This window comes from Dipodomys ordii, unplaced genomic scaffold (assembly GCF_000151885.1).
Source record: "Dipodomys ordii isolate 6190 unplaced genomic scaffold, Dord_2.0 Scaffold132, whole genome shotgun sequence".
Lineage (NCBI taxonomy): Eukaryota > Metazoa > Chordata > Mammalia > Rodentia > Heteromyidae > Dipodomys > Dipodomys ordii.
This window is the reverse complement of record NW_012267348.1, coordinates 4,939,429-4,958,401: the sequence shown is the minus strand read 5'-3', so window position 1 is coordinate 4,958,401 and position 18,973 is coordinate 4,939,429. Positions and strand designations below refer to the sequence as shown.

The window sequence follows — 18,973 nt, the reverse complement described above, 5'->3', positions numbered from 1 at the left end:
AGAGTGCTAGCCTTAAGAGCAAAGAGGTTCAGGGACAGCATCCAAGCCCTGAGTTCAAGCCCCATAACCAACAAGAAGAATAAAAAAGAAATGAAAGGTCTGTGATCTCCATTTGGGACTCCAGGAAGGGAATATTATCAGCTCAGGGCCCAAGGGTCCATGAACATCTTTACCCGCCCCCCCATCCTCACCTCACAGTCCTGTCCTAAATCCACAGCCTGCCCACAGATCCTGCTGGCCAGATCACCAGCCCTTCCCCAGGGCTGGCCCTGTCACATATTTCATCTTACCACCAGGCAATGACCATGATGTTTGAGGTGCAGGATCTGGCAGTGGCCTCCCCAGCCACAGTGTCACGCTGTGGCATGGTGTACCTGGAGCCTAGCATCTTAGGGCTCATGCCCTTCGTTGAGTGTTGGCTAAAGACTATTCCTGCCTTGATAAAGCCTCACAAGGATCAGCTGAAGGAACTCTTTGTCAGCTTTCTGGAGGTAAACAAGGCCACAGACATCCCCAACCTGGTGGAGCATCAGGGATTGTGGCCTCAAGCCATGAGAGCTAAGTGCTTGCTCTCTACAGGATGCCATTGACTTTGTTCGGTCCTCAGTGAAGGAGGTGATCGCCTCAACCAACAGCAACCTGACCACAAGCCTCCTCAAGCTGCTTGACTGTTTCTTCAAGCCCTTTCTGCCTAGAGAGGTATATCCCCTATCAGTGGGTTAAGATATCTAGTCCATATTGTCTCCTGCTCTACTTAGCTGGCCTACCTGAGGATCCTGAATTCCAAATTCTGCTTTCAGGAAGAGGAATTGGATTGGCTTACTGTGAGACCACCCCAGCCAATGTGCTGTAGGCCATCCAGGACTGTTTTCCGTTAGCTAAATTCTGTTCCCTCTGTCCTCAGGACCTCAAGAAGATTCCCTCTGAAAAATTAAGTCGTATCCCAGAGCTGATTGAGCCCTGGTTCATCTTTTCCCTGATTTGGAGTGTAGGAGCCACTGGAGACAGCAAGAGCCGCTTGAACTTTAACCACTGGCTAAGGATGAAAATGACGATGGAAAAGGTGAAAGGGAGAAGCCCCATTCCCTCCCCCCCACACACACACACCCCGCACATGATCCCCTAGGTGCTAGAAGAAGCAATGCTTCGGGGCCTCACATTCTGCTTCTCTTCCTGGTCCTTGGCAGGTGACTCTATGCTTCCCTGAAAATGGACAGGTATTCGATTATAGACTAGAGGATGCTGGCATCAGTAGTATTGAAGATGATGAAGAAGATGAGGACGAGAACAAGCAGGTAGCCACAGGCCTGTCCAAAAATCAAGATGGGGAGAACTCTATTAGGTGGTAGCTGTTAATGATGAATAGCAGCTACCAAGAGAAAGCCACATTGATGACTACTGGGTCTCATGGATTCTCATACCTTTTGGGTGGTAGTTAAGGCCCAAAGTAGTTAGTAGTAGAACTGAACTTGAACCTGGGGCTAGGAGACATCCAAGTGCCTCCCTTTTCAACTACATGTACTGCTTTCTGGGTTGATGCTGATCCCAAGAGCTGGCTGCCTCCGTTGTACTTAATATCACCATTTTCCCAGGAAATGATTTCCTGAGGGGCCCAGGAAGCCATCCCTACTATCAGCCAGTATTATTCTAAGGTCAGGATTCCAGACCTCATGAAGAAGGGGCAGAGAGGGTCTGTAGAGACCTTATACTTTTGCAGGGTCCCTAGAAGCTTGCAGGATACATTTGGGTCTAACAACCAGAAAAATCCCCAGTAGAACATGTTGGGTAGGCCATAGGGAAACACATTGAGGGAAGTCTGCAAGTTGGATTAGGGTTGTGAATCAAGGGATTCATGAAGGCAAGGATGATGGGGAGACCAAGCCAGGTGGCCTTCGGCATCCTCTGATGCCAATACCCTTTGTTTGCACCCCACACTCCTTGGTTATACTGAAACTAAACAACAAGCACCTTTGCATTCTAGGTTTTCCAATTCCCAGAACATTGCCTTCTTGCAGAGACCTAAGAATGACAGTCCCTCAACCTAGCCCATAGGAATTCCTATTTCTGTCAGAAGTAACCCCTCACCTGGGCCCTCTTGCCAAGGCTCAGGAACATAATCCTTTGCCTTCCTATTGCAAGGAAGACAGCAGCCAGAGTGGGGTGGGATGGGGTTTCAGACACACCCTGAGCTAGCTGTGGTTCCAGGTTGCCTGGGTGAAGTGGATGGACTCCTCAGCTCCATTCACCATGATACCAGACACCAGCTACTCCAACATCATTGTGCCCACCATGGACACCGTGCAGATGTCCTATTTGCTGGGCATGCTACTGACCAGCCGAAAGCCTGTGAGTGCCCATACTGTGCCAGCCTAAGCTGTAGAGTGGCTAGCCTCCTACATCAATAAGGTGGCAGCTCTCTCTGTGCATGACTGCCCAATCTCCATTCTCCTAGGTGCTGTGTATTGGGCCAACAGGCACAGGGAAAACTATTACCATTTCCAACAAGCTTCTCAAGAACCTACCATTAGAATACATTAGCCATTTCCTTACCTTCTCAGCTCGCACTTCAGCTAACCAGACCCAAGACCTCATCGACAGCAAACTGGACAAGAGGCAGGAAATCCCTTGTTAACTCCTCATTCCTAAATAACTATCTACTAAAATGATTCTCTGGGTTTGACAGAAGCTTCCTGGTGGGAGCTAGCGGTTCCTCAAGGGGACCTGGGTTCCCCCATAGACTTCTCCAGAGCTCTCCCCCTGTCTACATTCCTTCAGTGGGCACTTGGCCTGAGGTGGGCACTTGAGCAAGGCTTTGTACCTGTCTGGGAGATGCCTATTATCCATTTGCCTGGGAGGCAAGACTCCTTTAAGGGAGCTCATACACAGGTCAGTCAGTCCCTAATGTTCCCGAATGTTCAGAACAAGACAGAGGACTGGAAATTTGGAAGAGGCTTATTTTTAGTGAGGAGTCATCCTGTTGTCCCTGGATTCTTGGGGGGCCTAGTGCCTATGGATACCAGTCTCACACAGCCCCTCTTGCAGGCGGAAAGGTGTATTTGGACCACCCCTTGGGCGCAACTTTATTTTCTTCATTGATGATCTAAACATGCCAGCCCTGGAGACATATGGAGCACAGCCACCCATTGAGCTGTTGCGCCAGTGGATGGACCACGGTGGCTGGTATGACCGCAAGACCATCGGTGCGTATCAGCCTAGGCTGTGTGCTGAGCAAGAGCACAGTAGAGTTAAAGGCCATGCAATAAGTTTAGGGGCCCACAAAAATATTTTAACTTCTGTTAAAATTGGGGGTAATGAAACTGTAGGCCAGAGAAAAAATTTTAATGTCTGAACACATTTATTACTATTATCAATACTGTTAGAAACTATCATATTTAATTCATACATATTCTTTTCATGAGGAAGAAGGCCCACAAAAATCATAATGTAGATCCAGGCAGGGCCCTTCCTGATTTTCTGCCCCCACTCAGGAGCCTTCAAGAAGTTGGTGGACATCAACTTTGTCTGTGCCATGGGCCCTCCAGGGGGAGGCCGGAATGCCATCACGGCAAGGCTGACCCGTCACTTCAACTACCTATCCTTCACCGAGATGGACGAGGTCAGCCAGACGCGCATCTTCTCTACCATCCTAGGATGTTGGATGGGTGAGTTGGTTGGGGAGGGAGGTGGATAAGAGAGACCATGGTCAAAGGCAGAAGCCTAGTCAGGTCCCATACCTAGGACAGCTGGGTGACCACAGGACAGACCAAGTGGCAGAACTGCTCACTTAACTGCAAGTTCAACTTCACCCCATACTCAGCTGTTAACTTTGCCGAGCTCAGGAGCTTCTCTGAACCCCAATTTCTTCATCTGTAAAGCAAGTGAGAATATTAGTACCTATCACTCCAAGTGGAGGGTTAGGTAAGATAAATGGCACATGGAATACTAGAATGAAGCCTTGTAAATAGTGAGATGGGTGTGTGTGTGTGTGTGTGTGTGTATGCATGCATGAATTCACCTGTATGCATACATAGATGTATGTGTTAGTGTTTTCCCAGAAACTTGAGTGAAAGCCCCCAAGACCGAATAGACAAAGTGCTCCTGGATCCTTCCTAGGGCTTGGGAAAAGCCTACCATAGGATGTTATTTCCCCACCAGCCCACATCTCACCCAGAACACACTCGAACCATGGACCTCTACTTGGCACTCTGCCAACTGGTGATTGATGACCCTTAGGCTTCCTTTGGCCTGAGCTTGAGCTATGGCCCAGAACTTCCTTGCATACTCAGTTTGGGAGTGTGGGACACAGTGATCTAAGGAGGGACGGAAAGGTAGGGACTGTGACCACTTTAAGAGCTTCCTATCTGGGCATAGCTAGCCAAGGTGGCGGCAAGAGGCCTACCTGACTCTGATCCCCATTTCTCTCCCTCAACCCTCCAGATGGACTCCTTGGAGAAAAAAGTTACCGAGAGCCTGTGCGTAAGTGAGGCTTCTAGACCTGGGAGGGCCTGGAAGGGAGAGGACCCTGTATAGGGTGAGCTCCAGGGTTGGGTCTGATTAGGTACACTGAGGCTAGGACCGGGGGCCATGATGAATACTTCTTGGGCTCACATAGGTACCAAGGCAAAGGTTAGTGACAAGAATTGCCATCTTAGGTTCCCAGACCCATTTGTATAGCCTATCAGCCCCCCCAGAACCTGCATGAGTATCATCTAATAGTAAATGGTCAGGAAATGAAAGATAAATGAATAAAAGAAGGAACCCAATAAACTCTACTCTGTGGGAAAAGTTACAGCCACCATTCAAAGGAGAGCCAGCCTTCTGTAAGGAGCATATGCTGGGAGCAGACATGCAACTCCTCATGGAAACAGAGGTGATAGTCAATACACCTTGTGTGGCAGCCTCATGCAACTCTTACCTGTCAATCATCACTGCAGGGTGGCTGCCACCCTTCAGGCTTTGTCATCTGTGGCCACCCCTTTTTTCTCCCTTCTCTGTGCTGAAAGAGACCTTTGGGCTCCTTCTTTGGGCCTCCAGCTTCACTTGTGACCTTGTCTTTTCACTTTGACTTGGAATGGACTTTCTGGAGCTGGCCAAATATTCCTCTTGAATGTACTGGAGGGCAGGACCCACAGCAGGACTCCCTGCTCTACTGGGCTACTTGGCATTAGAATAAGTATCAGTTTCTCCCATTTTTAACTTCAACACAAAAAATAACTTTGTCTTGGCCAGCTCCCACTCACCCTGGGCCATCACCCGACTTTTCTGTTCACCTTGATGGCAAAACTTCTTTAAAAAAAAAAAACTTTCCATTAGCACTGGCTTCCTCTCCAACCTTCCCATGAGCATCTCCTATACCACCTGAGAATGCTCATCACCAGTGGCCAAACCAGTGATCGCCTCTCAGTCCTCATTTGCTTGTAAGTAGCTCCTCCTCCCCATGGCTTCTCCCAGGCCCTTCTCCCTCCCCGGAGTTCCTTATTAGACACTTTGACCTGCAGCCTCTGCTACACTCTCCTCAGACAATCTCATCCTACCTCTAGTAGTAAAAGTCATCCTTATGCCGACAACACCCATGTTCATACCTCCAGCCCAGACCTTACTCCTGAAAGCCTACATCCATACCTCTGTGCATCTCAGATTGCCCAAATCCAAACTCCTGGCTGCCCCATCGTAGCTCAGGTGATGGCAGCTACATCCTTCCAGGTACTCAAACAAGAGTCTTGATGTCATCTGCAACACCTATCTTTCCCTCTTCCTCTCATGTCTCATCTCATCCAATAGATCTGCTGGTTTTCCTTGAAGAAGCCATCCCTGATTGTGCTCATCAGTGGTTACAGCAGCCCCTTCCCTTGTCTCTTTGCTTCTGCCCTCGCATAACTATGCTCCATCTTCTACTTGTTGCCAGCGGGACCCATTAAAACATTAAATCAAGATAGCATGATGATGTAAATCTGTCATTCTAGCTACTTAGGAGGCTGAAGTATGAGGACAGGTTGAGCCCATAAGTTTGAGGCCAGCCTGAACAATACAATTATCTCTGTTTAAAAAAAAAATAAGACATTGGTCCTCTGCTCAACTGTCTCATCCAGGCAAGAACTCCCAAGTCCTGAGAGTGGTAGGTGAAACTTTACTTGTGCTCCTCAACACCTCTCTGGACTCATTTCCTCCCACACATTCCCTCCTCACTGATCTTTAGCTCCCCAGTCATGGTCTCACCCCTGGGCTTTTGCCTTTGCTGTGCTTTCTGCCTAACTCACCTCCCCCACACACACACTGTTCTTCCTCTCCAGCTATGTGCATGCTTGTCTGTCACTTGTTTGGTTTTGGCTTCCATGTCCCCCTTGTCAATGATGCCTCCCCAAGAATTTTTGGACTGACCCCCAAAAGCCTGGGACTCCTCAAGCCTCTATTCCTGATGCAAGTTCCTGATAGAACTTGTTACTTGATCATTCTCTTTTACTTATTGACCCATTCATTACCATCTCCAAGATAAGAAGGTCAGCTTGTTGAGGATGAGGAGTGTTTGCTCAACAGACACTATGCCCAGTGTCTATGCCTGGCCCCAGAATAAGCCAATGTTCCTCAAAGAGCCCTACTCCTGCCCCTCTGTCTTTTTCTTTTCTTTTTTTTGTGCCAGTACTAGGTCTTGAACTCAGCCTCATGTTCTTTCTGGGCATTTTCACTCAAGCCTGGAACTCTACCCCTACCTCTACCTCTGGAACTCTATCTCTTGAGTCCAGCTCCACTTGTGGCTTTTAGTAGTTAATTGGATGCAAATCTCAGATACATCTGCCCAGGCTGGCTTCAAACCTAGATCCTCAGATCTCAGTTTCCTACATAGATAGGATTACAAGTGTGAGCACCTGGCCTTTTTCTTATTTCTAGGGCTTCTTCCACCCCAACTTCCCCCTAACAGAATTTTGGTTCCTAGTGAAGAATGGTATAGTCTTTGGAGAACAAAACAGTGTGTTTGTTGATTAAAATTCAGGCTGGAAGTTGCAGCAGCTCCCAGGAGGGTGATGAGCCCTGAAGGTTCACCTGGACCTGAATGCCAGGTCATTCCACACCTACTATTAAATACTCCTGAAGCCTCTGTGGATCAAATGACCCGTCCCCATGTATAGCCCAGAGCTAACATGTTCAGCACAGTCTGATACAGCAAGATAGCAAGGGTCTGCCCAGCACTGAGCCCACTGGTGCCCACAATTCTGTAAATGCATCTCAGCATTGATGCATGATAGCAAGACATAAAAGGAGAGTGCACAGAGCAGGAGATGCCCACTTGATGTGGAGGCATCAAGAAGATCCTATTGCAAAGAAGGCATCTAAGATAGAGCTAAGGGGTGAGTGGAATCCTAGCCTGAAACCCAGGCTATATTCTCCTGTCCCCACAGCTGGAGCTCCCAATATTGCTCATCTCACAGAGTCCCTCGTGGAAGCTACTATCATGGTGTATGCCACCATCACCTCCCAGTTGCTGCCCACTCCAGCCAAGTCTCACTATACCTTCAACCTGAGAGACCTCTCCAAGGTCTTCCAGGGTATACTCATGGCCGAACCTTCCAAAGTTGAGGTGAGGATCCAGCATGCCATCTTCCCAAGTGCCCATGCTGCCTTGGTCACCTTCCCTGGGTTCCCCAATTTTAGGCTTCTTGCGCTGATAAGCCAGGCCATAAAGAAGCTGGGCCCCCAAGAGCCTAGGCATTGTGTAGTGGTCCCTATCTTGTGGGTCAATCTCATGCCTGGCGCAGTAGCCTTTACATGGTGATCATACAAATGAAGGAGCCAGAACAAGGCAAGGAAGTGAGAGGGTTTGTACTAGTCCATGTGTGAGAGCCTTGTGGAAGTAAGCAAACAAGGTGTCTTCAGACACTAAAGATGCACGGATAGAAGGACCAGGAATGTAGTGGGCAGTACAGGCTGTGGGGGCCAGTGTGTAGCTTAACTTTCATCCTAAAGATTGCAGGGAGCCATTTAGAGCCACTACCTGGATAGACAATTTCTGAGCCTGAGGATGTTGGGGGACAGAATAGGCTCAAACCCTGGCCCTGCCCCAATCATAGCAAAGGAGCACCAAGAAGAGCCTAGGACCTCTCAAAGGTGGTCCAGTCACCCTGGGAGAGGCAGAGAAGCTAGGGCACAGGAAGAACAGAGACAAAAACAGAGGGGGCAGGTCCTAAAAGAGATTGACAGGGCTCCATGAATAGTTAAATATGGAGTATTGAGAAGGTAGAAGGAGAAATCAGAACTCCTGGGCTTAGCGTCTCAGGAGCTGAAAGAGAGGAAAGTGATGACTCTGAAGCAATTATAACCAGCAAGTACTGGCTGGTAGGGGCTGTGATTGGCACAGTGGGTGTAGAGCTGGAGGTAAAAGAGACCTCAGCTCCCTCAATCCACTCTCAGCTAGTAGACACACTTCCCAGCAGCCTTTGTACATGGCCCTGGTTGGCTTGTGGGGGGAGTCTGGCTCAGGTAGGAACCCAAGGACTCAGGCTCCTACACACCTTGTCTCCCCTGGGTACTCTGAAAGATTGCTTGAGGATGTGGGATCAAGGGCTAGTACTAATTCGGGGTGCCCTTAGGACAAAGTGCAGCTGCTGAGACTGTGGTATCATGAGAACTGCCGCGTATTCCGGGACCGACTGGTGAATGAAGAAGACCGCACCTGGTTTGACCAGCTTCTGGAGAGCCACATGGAAGAGTGGGAAGTGCCCTTCAACAAGGTCTGCCCCACCCAGCCCATTCTTTATGGGGACTTCATGTCACCAGGTGCAGACGTGAAATCCTATGAGCTCATCACCAGTGAGAATAAGGTGAGGGGCTCATGGGTGGTGGTTCTCTTTAGTCTGCCTCCTGGGCCCCAGGACCCTGCTAACAGATTACCACACCAGATCAGAAGGTCAGGACAGTCAGCCAAGGCACTGCTCAGCCTGTCTGAGAATAGGCCTGGGATCCAACTGAGACAGTGACACACTAAGCCCACTTGAGGTGTAACCATTCCCACTCATAGAGGGCAGGACTCAGTGGCCTCGGAGCTGCATGGCTGCAGTGGACTCCTTAATTATTTTGTTCCTCAAGTGTCCTCTCATAATTCCTAAGGGCTCTTCCCAGGGTCCCAGGATCTATGCAGCCTGGTGAGCCTTTCAGGAGTGCTATCCTCCTGACCCTCAGGCTTGAGGGTAGTTTCTTCCTTCCCTCTTTCCTTCCTTCCTTCCTTCCTTCCTTCTTTCCTTCCTTCCTTCCTTTTCTTCCCTCTTTCCTTCTTTCCTTCCTTCTTTCCTTCTTTCCTTCCTTCCTTCCTTTCTTCTTTCCTTCCTTTTCTTCCCTCTTTCCTTCCTTCCTTCCTTTCTTCCTTCCATCTTTCCTTTCTTCCTTTTCCTCCCTTCTTCTTTCCTTTTTTACTTTAATATTTTTATTTTTATTATAAAGGTAATGTACAGGGGGAATATAGTTCATTAGTGGGCTTTCTTTTTTGTGTGCTGGTCCTGGGATTTGAACTCAGGAACTGTGCACTGTCCCTTAGCTTTTTCTACTCAAGACTGGTGCTCTACCACTTGAACCACCATTCCTGCTTTTTGGTGGTTAATTGGAGATATACATCTCATGGACTTTCCTGCCTGGGCTGGCTTTCAACTGTGATCTTCAAATCTCAGCTTTCTGAATAGCTAGAATTACAAGCGTGAGCCACAGGTACCTGGCTTCTGGGTGTACTTTCTTTTTTCAGCCATAGGGCTTGACCTCAGGGCCTAGGCTCTGTCCCTGAGTTCTTTTGCTCAAGGGTAGCACTCACCCACTTTGAGTTATAGTGCCACTACCAATTTTCTGATAGTTAATTGGAGATAAGAGTTTTACAGACTTTTCTTCATGAGCTAGCTTTGAACCACAATTCTCAGATCTCAGCCTTCTAAATAGCTAAGATTATAGGCATGAAGCACCAGTGCCTGGCTTGGGTGTACTTTCTTTTTCTTTTCTTTTTTTTTTGGTCAGTTGTTGGGCTTGAACTCTGGGCCTGGGTGCTATCCCTCACCTCTTCAGCTCAAGATGAGGGCCCTACCACTTGAGCCACAGTACCACTTCTGGTTTTTTGAGTGGCTTATTGGAGATAAGAGTCTTAGGGAGTTTCTGTCTGGGCTGGCTTTGAATCATGATCCTCAGATCTCAGCCTCCTGAGTAGCTAAGATTACAGGCGTGACCATCAACGCGCCCAGCATTGGGTATACTTTCTTAAAGCCAGCCTTCATCTATACACAGGAGACAAGTTGGTTGCAGGACAGGGTGAACTCCCTGGCAGGGAGGACCTTGGCATATAGGATTCCAATCAGCCAAACTCATGGCTAGACACACCACAGAAGGGGTAGCACAAGAGTGCTCCATGCTGTCCTGAGGTGAGCTGGTTGAGATTCCAAAGAAAGCACTAGATGCCAGGGCACTCAGTCTGAAGCACTTTAAATCAGGGGTCCTAGGCAAGCTCCAGTGGCTCATGCTTGTAACCTAGCTTTTCAGGAGGCTGAGATCTGAGATTGCAGTTCAAAGCCAGCCTGGGTACAAAAGTCCATGAGACTTATCTCCAATAAACCATCAAAAACCCAGAAGTGGAGGTGTGGTGGGTTTTTTATTTATTTGTTTGTTTGTTTTACAAAAAGTCTCAGGGACAGCACCCAGGCCCTAAGTTCAAGTCCTAGGACTGGTACACATGCGCAAGCATACACACATGCACACACACACACACACACACACACACACACACAAAATCAGAAGAACTCACATACAGACTGGACTACGACTTTCTTGTGAAGCACAGTAAGACAAGATATTCTGTGTGTCCAGATGGAGTTCATGTGATAGTTTAGAGAACTCTGATGAGGACAGAGCTAGCTTTTTACAGGAAACTACATGATGGCTCTTTAAGTATTTCATGTTACAACCTAAATTAGTGACTGGTTGAGTAGCACCCTGGAATACTTAAGGCATCTTCTTGGGTTCAAGTCTGCAGGGGAAAACATTCAACCTGCCAGATCAAAGAGTAGACAATCATTGTGTTTCTTGGTCTGGACAGAGAAGGGCAGGGAGGGAAGTAGGAGACTCTTCTCTTCCATTCCATTCCCAGATGCTGCATGTGATCGAGGAATACATGGAGGACTACAACCAGATCAACACAGCCAAGCTGAAGCTGGTCCTCTTCATGGATGCCATGAGCCACATCTGCCGTATCAGCCGCACTCTACGCCAGGCACTGGGCAATGCACTCCTGCTAGGTGTGGGTGGCAGTGGCCGCAGTTCCCTCACACTGCTTGCTTCCCACATGTAAGGACCCCAGGCATGGTGGGTAGAGGGCAACTGGTGCAGTCTGCTTGTTTTCATAGGAAGCCTGAGTCAGATCCACCCAGCCCATGGGCTTCTAGACCGCCTAACAATTGAACTGAAATCCCTAAGGAAAAGCAGTAGTAGTTCCTTGTGATGCTGTAGGGGGTGGAGATAGAGATGCATGCTTCCTAGGGGAGGTATCTGTGGATCTGCTGGCAGAATCAGAGCTGAGAGAAGGGAATGGAAATGTAGTCCTGGCTGAGGTAATAGCTTGAGCAAAGGTCAGAAAGCAGGAAAGCAAGTGCAGGACCTGGAGAATCTGCCCAGGATGGGAACAAGATTCCAGATTGGGTAAGGTGTATATACTCCCCTCCCTGACTTATCAGTGCCTGGTCTCACACCACCCATCCCTGGCATGTCTTGATGCAAACTCTGCCTCCAGGGCTGAGTATGAGTGCTTCCAGATCGAGCTGTCCAAGAACTATGGCATGCCTGAGTGGCGTGAAGATGTTAAGAAGGTCCTGCTCAAGGCTGGCCTGCAGAATCTGCCCATCACCTTCCTGTTCTCAGATACCCAGGTGCCACGGTCACAGCCATGGGCAGGGCTTGGGATGGGTTGGATACAATACTTTCCTAGTGTAGCATCTTGCCAAGGTGGTCAGTCCTTCATGCCCAGTTTACTACCAGTCAGAGGTGATCTGAGGATGAACTGGCAGGATAAAGTGGGACCACAGATGGTCTGATCAAGTGTATAGAGACAAACCCCACTTCTCAGAGCTAAGGGGCATAGATGGTACAGCCAATGGTTAAAAAAAGGTAAAGGCTTCTGGTACCATGGCACACCACACATCGGCCAACCACTTCCTACTAGAGGGTTTGTTTCCAAAATATGTGGGACCATAGCTGCTTCCTGGGCTCTCTGCAGGTCTCTAAGTGATGGAGAAAGACCGTAGCTCTGGGGCCATAAGACAAATAGTGCTGTGCTTAAACCTGGCTGGTAGTGGGGTTGGGCCTGGGGAGCTGGCTAAAGCCTCTCTGTTCTTTGCCCTGTCCCAACTCAGGGATCCCTTCAGATAGTCATTGAATCAGTCAATAAAATGAAGTACCCTCTGACCCAAGCCAGATATTCCTACCTATAGCCATGATTTCCTCTTGAGAGTAAACCAAGGCCTAGAAGGAAACTGGAAAGGAAACAGGAAAATGCCATACCTCTACCCAGGACCCAAGTTCTTGCCACAGTTTCTCTAATAGGGCAAGCCTGAGTGCAAATCCTGGGTTATGACTTACACAGTCCTTCAAGTGACCCTGGTCTTCTTTGATCTGTAGTATTCTGATCTAAAAATGGGGCTGTTGTAAAGGTCCAGTGAGATAAGCTCATGGAGTCCACACAAAGGGACCATCACAAAGACTGAGCTCCCAACCCTGGTCTTTCTCCAGATCAAAAACGAGTCCTTCTTGGAGGATATCAACAATGTTCTGAATTCAGGTGACATTCCCAACCTCTACAATGCTGATGAGCAGGACCAGATTGTCACGGCCATGAGGCCCTATATCCAGGAGCAGGGTCTGCCGCCCACCAAAGCCAACCTCGTAGCTGCCTACACTGGGCGTGTGCGAAACAACATCCACATGGTGTTATGCATGAGGTATAAGCAGCTGTTGCCAGACCACACTGGGGCTGCAATTCTGGGCTGGTGGGGCCAGCCCCCCAGGGATGCTAGAGACTTGGGGACTTAGGCCTGATACGATCCATGGCCCAAGTCTGGCCACCATTGTATTAGGACCGGGTTACTGTGCTATTATAGTCACTTTTGTTTTGTGGTTTGTTTGTTTTTTTTTTGAAACTGATAGGAAAATTTATTTGGCTAGAAATACAATAGGCTGAAAGAAATTCAATAGGCTGAAAGCAGGTCATCTTGAAGGAGAAAATGACCTGTGTTGTTATATTCTGACTGCCATGTAAATAGGGATGTAGATGGACCCTGGTTCCTGAGGGCCTAAGTCAGTGTCTCTGATCCTCATTTGAGTACCTATCCCTCCCCCCAGCCCTATTGGAGAGGTCTTCAGAGCTCGCCTAAGGCAGTTCCCCTCCCTCGTCAACTGCTGTACCATTGACTGGTTTAATGAGTGGCCAGCAGAGGCCCTGGAGTCTGTGGCCACCAGGTTCCTGAATGAGATCCCAGAATTGGAATCTTCTCCAGAAATAGTTAAAGGACTGGTAGGTGTCTTGGTGAAGTGTGAGCTCTCAAGGCAAACTGCTTCATTTTGGGTATAGACTCAAGGTCATAGAGGCTGGGTGAGTGTCCAGGCTAACCACCAACAGTGAGCCATTGATCGTATAACTTTACCTGTCTAAGACTCAGTCACTTACTTGAGGAATGAGGAGTGCCACAGGTCATAAAAGTATGGGAACAATATTTGGCATCTAGCTACATGATTACTGTCTCTATTATACTCAGGATTTCGTGGCAGTTTCTGTCCAAGAGCTCCCTAACATAACTCCAGAGACCACACAAATGGGTTTGACTAGATTTGTCTGGTTCATCCTCAAAGGATGATGGCCCCCTGAAGGCCCCAAACTAGGATAAACCCACATTTCCCTGCCTAGCTAGTTTCTGGCCTTCCTTGCTCTTTCCCTCCCCCTAAATCCAACCTCTGAGGGAACAGTACCTTAGCACTCTCAAAGGCGGGCATCCAGCCACAGCTGAGAGGCACCTGAGTCCACATCAAAACCAAAACTGTCCTTGACTTCTCTGAACCTTGGATTTTTCATCTCCATTAAGAGGTGACCTTGACCTGGAGGATGTGAGGATCTTAGGAAAGCATGAGCATATGGTATGGAGGTTGCTGACATAGCCCCATCCTTGGGGCTGCTGTGGCTTTGTGGGGGGTACCCAGATACCCATCCTTGTGGACTCTTCCCTCACAGATTCAGGTTTGCGTGTATATCCACCAGTCAGTGTCCAAGAAGTGTGTTGAGTACCTGGCCGAACTGGCCCGCCACAACTACGTGACCCCCAAGAGCTATTTAGAATTGCTCAACATATTCTCCATCCTCATTGGGCAGAAGAAGCACGAGGTGAAAACTGCAAAAAACCGTATGAAGAGTGGCTTAGACAAGGTGAGCTTGAAGAGATCTTGTGGACAATGGCTAACTGCCTGTGGTTCTATCCACTGGGTCTTTAATGCCTGCAGGGTGACTGAAGACCAAGAGATTGAAACAGGTAACACCTTCCATTTAAGACCAAGGGCAAGCCAAATCAGGATACCTCCACAGATTTCTTAGAGTACTAGGCCTCTTCCCCTGGAATCCACTGGGCTACATAGAAGCCTTGAATGAAGGTGACATAGCAGGGCCCTTTCCCCAGCACCCAGATATGCTGATCCCTGCCGCACCTAATTTGTTCTCTAACCCATCCGTCCCCCACACCCTAGCTGCTGCGCACTTCTGAGGATGTGGCCAAGATGCAGGAAGAACTGGAGATCATGCGCCCCCTGCTGGAGGAGGCTGCCAAGGACACTATGTCCACTATGGAGCAGATCAAGGTTAGGACGCTCCCAGACTCCTCTGCCAGATGTGCAATTCTATCCAAGAATGCTCAACATCTGTAATCACCAGATCTTTAGCTCCTGAACTCTGCAAATCATCAAGCTTTTGTGTACCTGTTTCATTATTCCGCAGCCATACACTTGTGTGACAAATGCTTGGTCAGAACAATATTATGGCACAGACAAATGTGCAGATTCCTCACAGCATGAGGGCCTGTATTTGAAGGCCCCAGCCTCCCTAGCAGACATAACCAATTTGTACATTCATTGTGATAGTAGTAAAGTGCCATGCTCTGGAAAGGAATTAAGAATACCTTTTGCCTGGCATGCCTGTAATACTAGCTATTCAGAAGGCTGATACCTGAAGATTACAGTTTGAAGCTAGCCCAGACAGGAAAGTCCATAAAGTCCATAAGACTTGTTTAAAAAAAAAAAAAAGACCTGTGGCTTACCTGATAGCACACTAGTCTTGAGCAAAAAAGCTCAGCAACAGGGTTCAGGCCCTGAATTCAAGTCCCAGCCTGGAATTCAAACACCAGGATGAGCACACACACACACACACACACACACACACACACACACACACACACACACACACACACACACACACACACACACACACACACACACACACACACACACACACACACACACACACACACAGAGAGAGAGATTTCTTTCTCTGACATGTACAAAAGACCCTGTGGGGGCTTGGCTTGGCGTTCCTGCCCATTAAGTTGGTATGTTCAATTCTGGAAGCCCCTGAACCATTTGGGATGTGAAAAGAGCTACTCCCAGACCTCTGGGAGGGAGGGCCCTTGGAGAATAGGATGCCCCAACCCTCATCTCCTTTTTTCTGGAAGATCAAGATGCAGAAGGGAGAAAGAGCAGCTGGGCATGCCTGTCTCTGTTGCTGAACATATTCTTTTCCCTAGGTGGATACAGCCATTGCTGAGGAGACCCGAAATTCAGTACAGGCTGAGGAGAACAAGGCCAATGAGAAAGCCAGAAAGGCACAAGCCATTGCTGATGATGCTCAGAAAGATCTGGATGAGGCTCTACCAGCCTTGGATGCAGCCCTGGCTAGTCTCCGCAACCTCAACAAGAATGATGTAACTGAGGTAGGAAGCTAGGCATCCTTTTATCCCTCCCTCCCCCGCCCCTCTCATTGCTTGGGACCTAGGAATGTCTCCAGGCCCTAACTCCATTCATCATTTGAGAACCATGTGCCAAGAAGCAAGAATAGACCCAAGATGGCTGCCCTACCCTCTGTGTGCCAGCCCCTAGGTAGCTACAGGTTAAGTATGACCTCAGAGAATCTGAGTATGCCCTTGGTCCTGTGGCAGTAGGGACTTGATTTGTGGGGACCACTGCCCACGGGAAATCACTTAGTGATGGACCTCTCCCTTCCCTGATATGTGACTTTGCCTATAGGTACGTGCAATGCAGCGGCCACCCCCAGGTGTGAAGCTAGTCATAGAAGCTGTGTGCATCATGAAGGGGATCAAGCCCAAGAAGGTGCCTGGAGAGAAACCAGGCACCAAAGTGGATGACTACTGGGAGCCAGGCAAGGGGCTTCTACAGGACCCAGGTCGCTTCCTCGAGAGCCTCTTCAAGTTTGACAAGGTAAGCAGACCAGCCCAGGGCAAAGGCATGATCCAGCAGAGCAAGAAGGCTGAGAAGAGCCTAGTATACCAGGGTGCCTACGTGTGCTGTGGTCCCGGTCCTCTCTGGCTGCCTTAACTCTACGAACAACACACATTGTCCTATAAGTCACATAATCTGCCAGGTCCATCACTTTGCCCTAAGGAGCTGTCTGGTAAGGTAACAGCAGATCTGCTTGCAAATATGTATTGACGAAATTGGGATCAATGCAGGCTCATGAGCACTGGATGCCACTTCCAGTCATTCCAAGGCCTTTTTGCTCTGGGCCTCATGGCCTTGACCAAGACATTTACTATTTGCTCAGTATTATTTTGCCCCCTTGGCCTCAGCACCTGAGGTTTTGCTTTCCCTGTGTGTCTCTGGGTTTGTCTGTCTACCATTTGGGGGTCTCAGTGTTGGGTCATGTGCTGCACTGTGGTTGGAGTCCACAGTCTCATCAGGGAGCCCTCTCCAGCCCAGATACTAGTCAAGAGGTAGTTGCCAGTCCTCACACACTGAACTGGAAAGTAGAGACAGTAGCCTGGCTTAATAGCATCAGAAAAGAAACCCCAAGCTCAGGTTCCGCTGGGCCCACCCAAACTCTGACCATGGGAGTTGGCTAGCAACACAGATTCTTGCACCTATCATGAGCTCCAGAAGGTGGTAGGTTCTCTGGAACACCAGAGCCACTTAGTTTTCTCTCCTACCTTCGGATAGTCTCACTCTCAAAAGAAGCTCTTGCCTTTAAATGAGTTGTTTGTTGTTGTTGTTGTTTTAAATAGGACCTGTGGATTATCACATCTTGAGGCTTCAGAGGAATTTATGTGAAATACTAGGGACATAGAAATTCCTTGTCTGGCCAGATTTTCTGGGTTGTGTTTGCTCTATACTACTATACTATGTGCAGGCCTACAGAGGATATAGAGCCTAGAAGCAGGATCAAAGACCTCAGAGACCTCCCTTCCCAGCAGATCCCACCCCTGTCTCCTTTGGGAAGCAACTTCCTGAAGCCCCTGGTTCCCACTCCAGGACAACATTGGGGAAGCAGTGATCAAATCCATCCAACCATACATTGACAATGATGAGTTCCAGCCTGCTGCCATTGCCAAGGTGTCCAAAGCCTGCACATCTATCTGCCAGTGGGTGCGCGCCATGCATAAGTACCACTTTGTGGCCAAGGCTGTGGAGCCCAAGCGGGTAAGGATAGGTCAGAGCTGGTGGGGGAAGGCTCTCCTTCCCAAGTTCTCATGGTGAGCTGACAGGCCCCTCTCTTTGTGGGCAGCAAGCACTGCGGGAAGCCCAGGATGACCTGGAAGTGACACAGCAGATCCTGGAGGAGGCAAAGCAGCGCCTTCATGAGGTGGAAGATGGCATTGCCACAATGCAGGCCAAGTACCGAGAATGTGTTGCTAAGAAGGAAGAGTTGGAGCTAAAGTGTGAGCAGTGTGAGCAGCGGCTGGGCAGAGCAGACAAGGTGTGCTGCCCTTTCTCTATGAAACACACTGATGGGACTACTAAACAGGGGTCAGAAAGGCCTGTGGTGGGGGGATCTGGGGTGACTGTCCACATCCCACCTTAGCAGCTATCAAGGCTGCTGCTGGCAGGGCCAGCCCCAACCCTCAAGCCAGCCTCCCAGCACTCACACCATGGGACTGCTTCTGCAGCTCATCAATGGACTAGCGGATGAGAAGGTGCGCTGGCAAGACACAGTAGAGAACCTGGACCACATGCTCAACAACATCTCTGGTGATGTGCTGGTGGCCTCTGGCTTTGTGGCCTACCTGGGTCCCTTCACGGTAAGGATTCCCAGCTCCACTTCTGTCCAGCCTCACCTCCATGAGGGCAGCCTACAGGCTGTAAATAAAGGGCAAGAAGGCACCAGAGCAGCCAAAAGAGCTGCTCTTGGGAGCTGCCTTTCTAGTGAGAACATAGGAGAGCCTCACATGTATATTTGTGTGTTTCAGACACCCTTCTAAATGCTTCATCCTATGCCCCATCTAATCCTCACATTCCATTCTTATGGGAAGATGTTAGTGCTGCCTTTTCACAGATAAGAGGCTGAGGTTTGTGAATCCAAGCAAGTAGGTGCAAAAGGCAGGTTTTAGCTTCACGTCTGAGCTTTGACTTCTGTGTGCAACAACTAAGCTGGGGTTGAATAGGAGGTGGAATGGGTGTTGGAGTCTCTGGTGTGGTGATCTTAAATCTGGCATTTCCTAGGGCCAGTACCGCACAACGCTGTATGAACAGTGGGTCAAACAGCTCACAATTCACAAGGTCCCACACACTTCTGAGCCCACACTAATCGGGACACTGGGAAACCCTGTGAAGATCCGTTCGTGGCAGGTACCTTCCCAGGGTCAGGAGTGACCAGGCTGGGCCCCAAATCACCTCCCTCCCTCCTACCTTCTTTTCTATCTGGCTTGGAGATGGCTCCCCTGGGCCAAGCAAGATGAAGGATAGTAAAAAAAAAAAAAAA

At 49.0% G+C, this 18,973-nt stretch overlaps 1 protein-coding gene across 1 annotated transcript in view; it reads left to right on the top strand.

Annotated features, from left to right (window-relative positions):
- The window catches only part of Dnah1 (dynein, axonemal, heavy chain 1), a 71,249-nt gene that overhangs the window by 43,128 nt on the left and 9,148 nt on the right, over positions 1 to 18,973 (top strand). Inside the window, exons 36-58 of the mRNA XM_013030726.1 lie at positions 297 to 491; positions 580 to 699; positions 905 to 1,063; positions 1,188 to 1,295; positions 2,206 to 2,346; positions 2,453 to 2,613; positions 3,043 to 3,200; positions 3,489 to 3,662; positions 4,438 to 4,476; positions 7,395 to 7,573; positions 8,583 to 8,813; positions 11,108 to 11,304; positions 11,747 to 11,882; positions 12,742 to 12,950; positions 13,351 to 13,522; positions 14,234 to 14,425; positions 14,740 to 14,850; positions 15,789 to 15,974; positions 16,288 to 16,479; positions 17,527 to 17,694; positions 17,780 to 17,971; positions 18,162 to 18,293; positions 18,715 to 18,840. Of these exons, the coding sequence (XP_012886180.1) occupies positions 297 to 491; positions 580 to 699; positions 905 to 1,063; positions 1,188 to 1,295; positions 2,206 to 2,346; positions 2,453 to 2,613; positions 3,043 to 3,200; positions 3,489 to 3,662; positions 4,438 to 4,476; positions 7,395 to 7,573; positions 8,583 to 8,813; positions 11,108 to 11,304; positions 11,747 to 11,882; positions 12,742 to 12,950; positions 13,351 to 13,522; positions 14,234 to 14,425; positions 14,740 to 14,850; positions 15,789 to 15,974; positions 16,288 to 16,479; positions 17,527 to 17,694; positions 17,780 to 17,971; positions 18,162 to 18,293; positions 18,715 to 18,840 (3,678 nt within the window). The remainder of the gene's footprint in view (positions 1 to 296; positions 492 to 579; positions 700 to 904; positions 1,064 to 1,187; positions 1,296 to 2,205; positions 2,347 to 2,452; positions 2,614 to 3,042; positions 3,201 to 3,488; positions 3,663 to 4,437; positions 4,477 to 7,394; positions 7,574 to 8,582; positions 8,814 to 11,107; positions 11,305 to 11,746; positions 11,883 to 12,741; positions 12,951 to 13,350; positions 13,523 to 14,233; positions 14,426 to 14,739; positions 14,851 to 15,788; positions 15,975 to 16,287; positions 16,480 to 17,526; positions 17,695 to 17,779; positions 17,972 to 18,161; positions 18,294 to 18,714; positions 18,841 to 18,973) is intronic.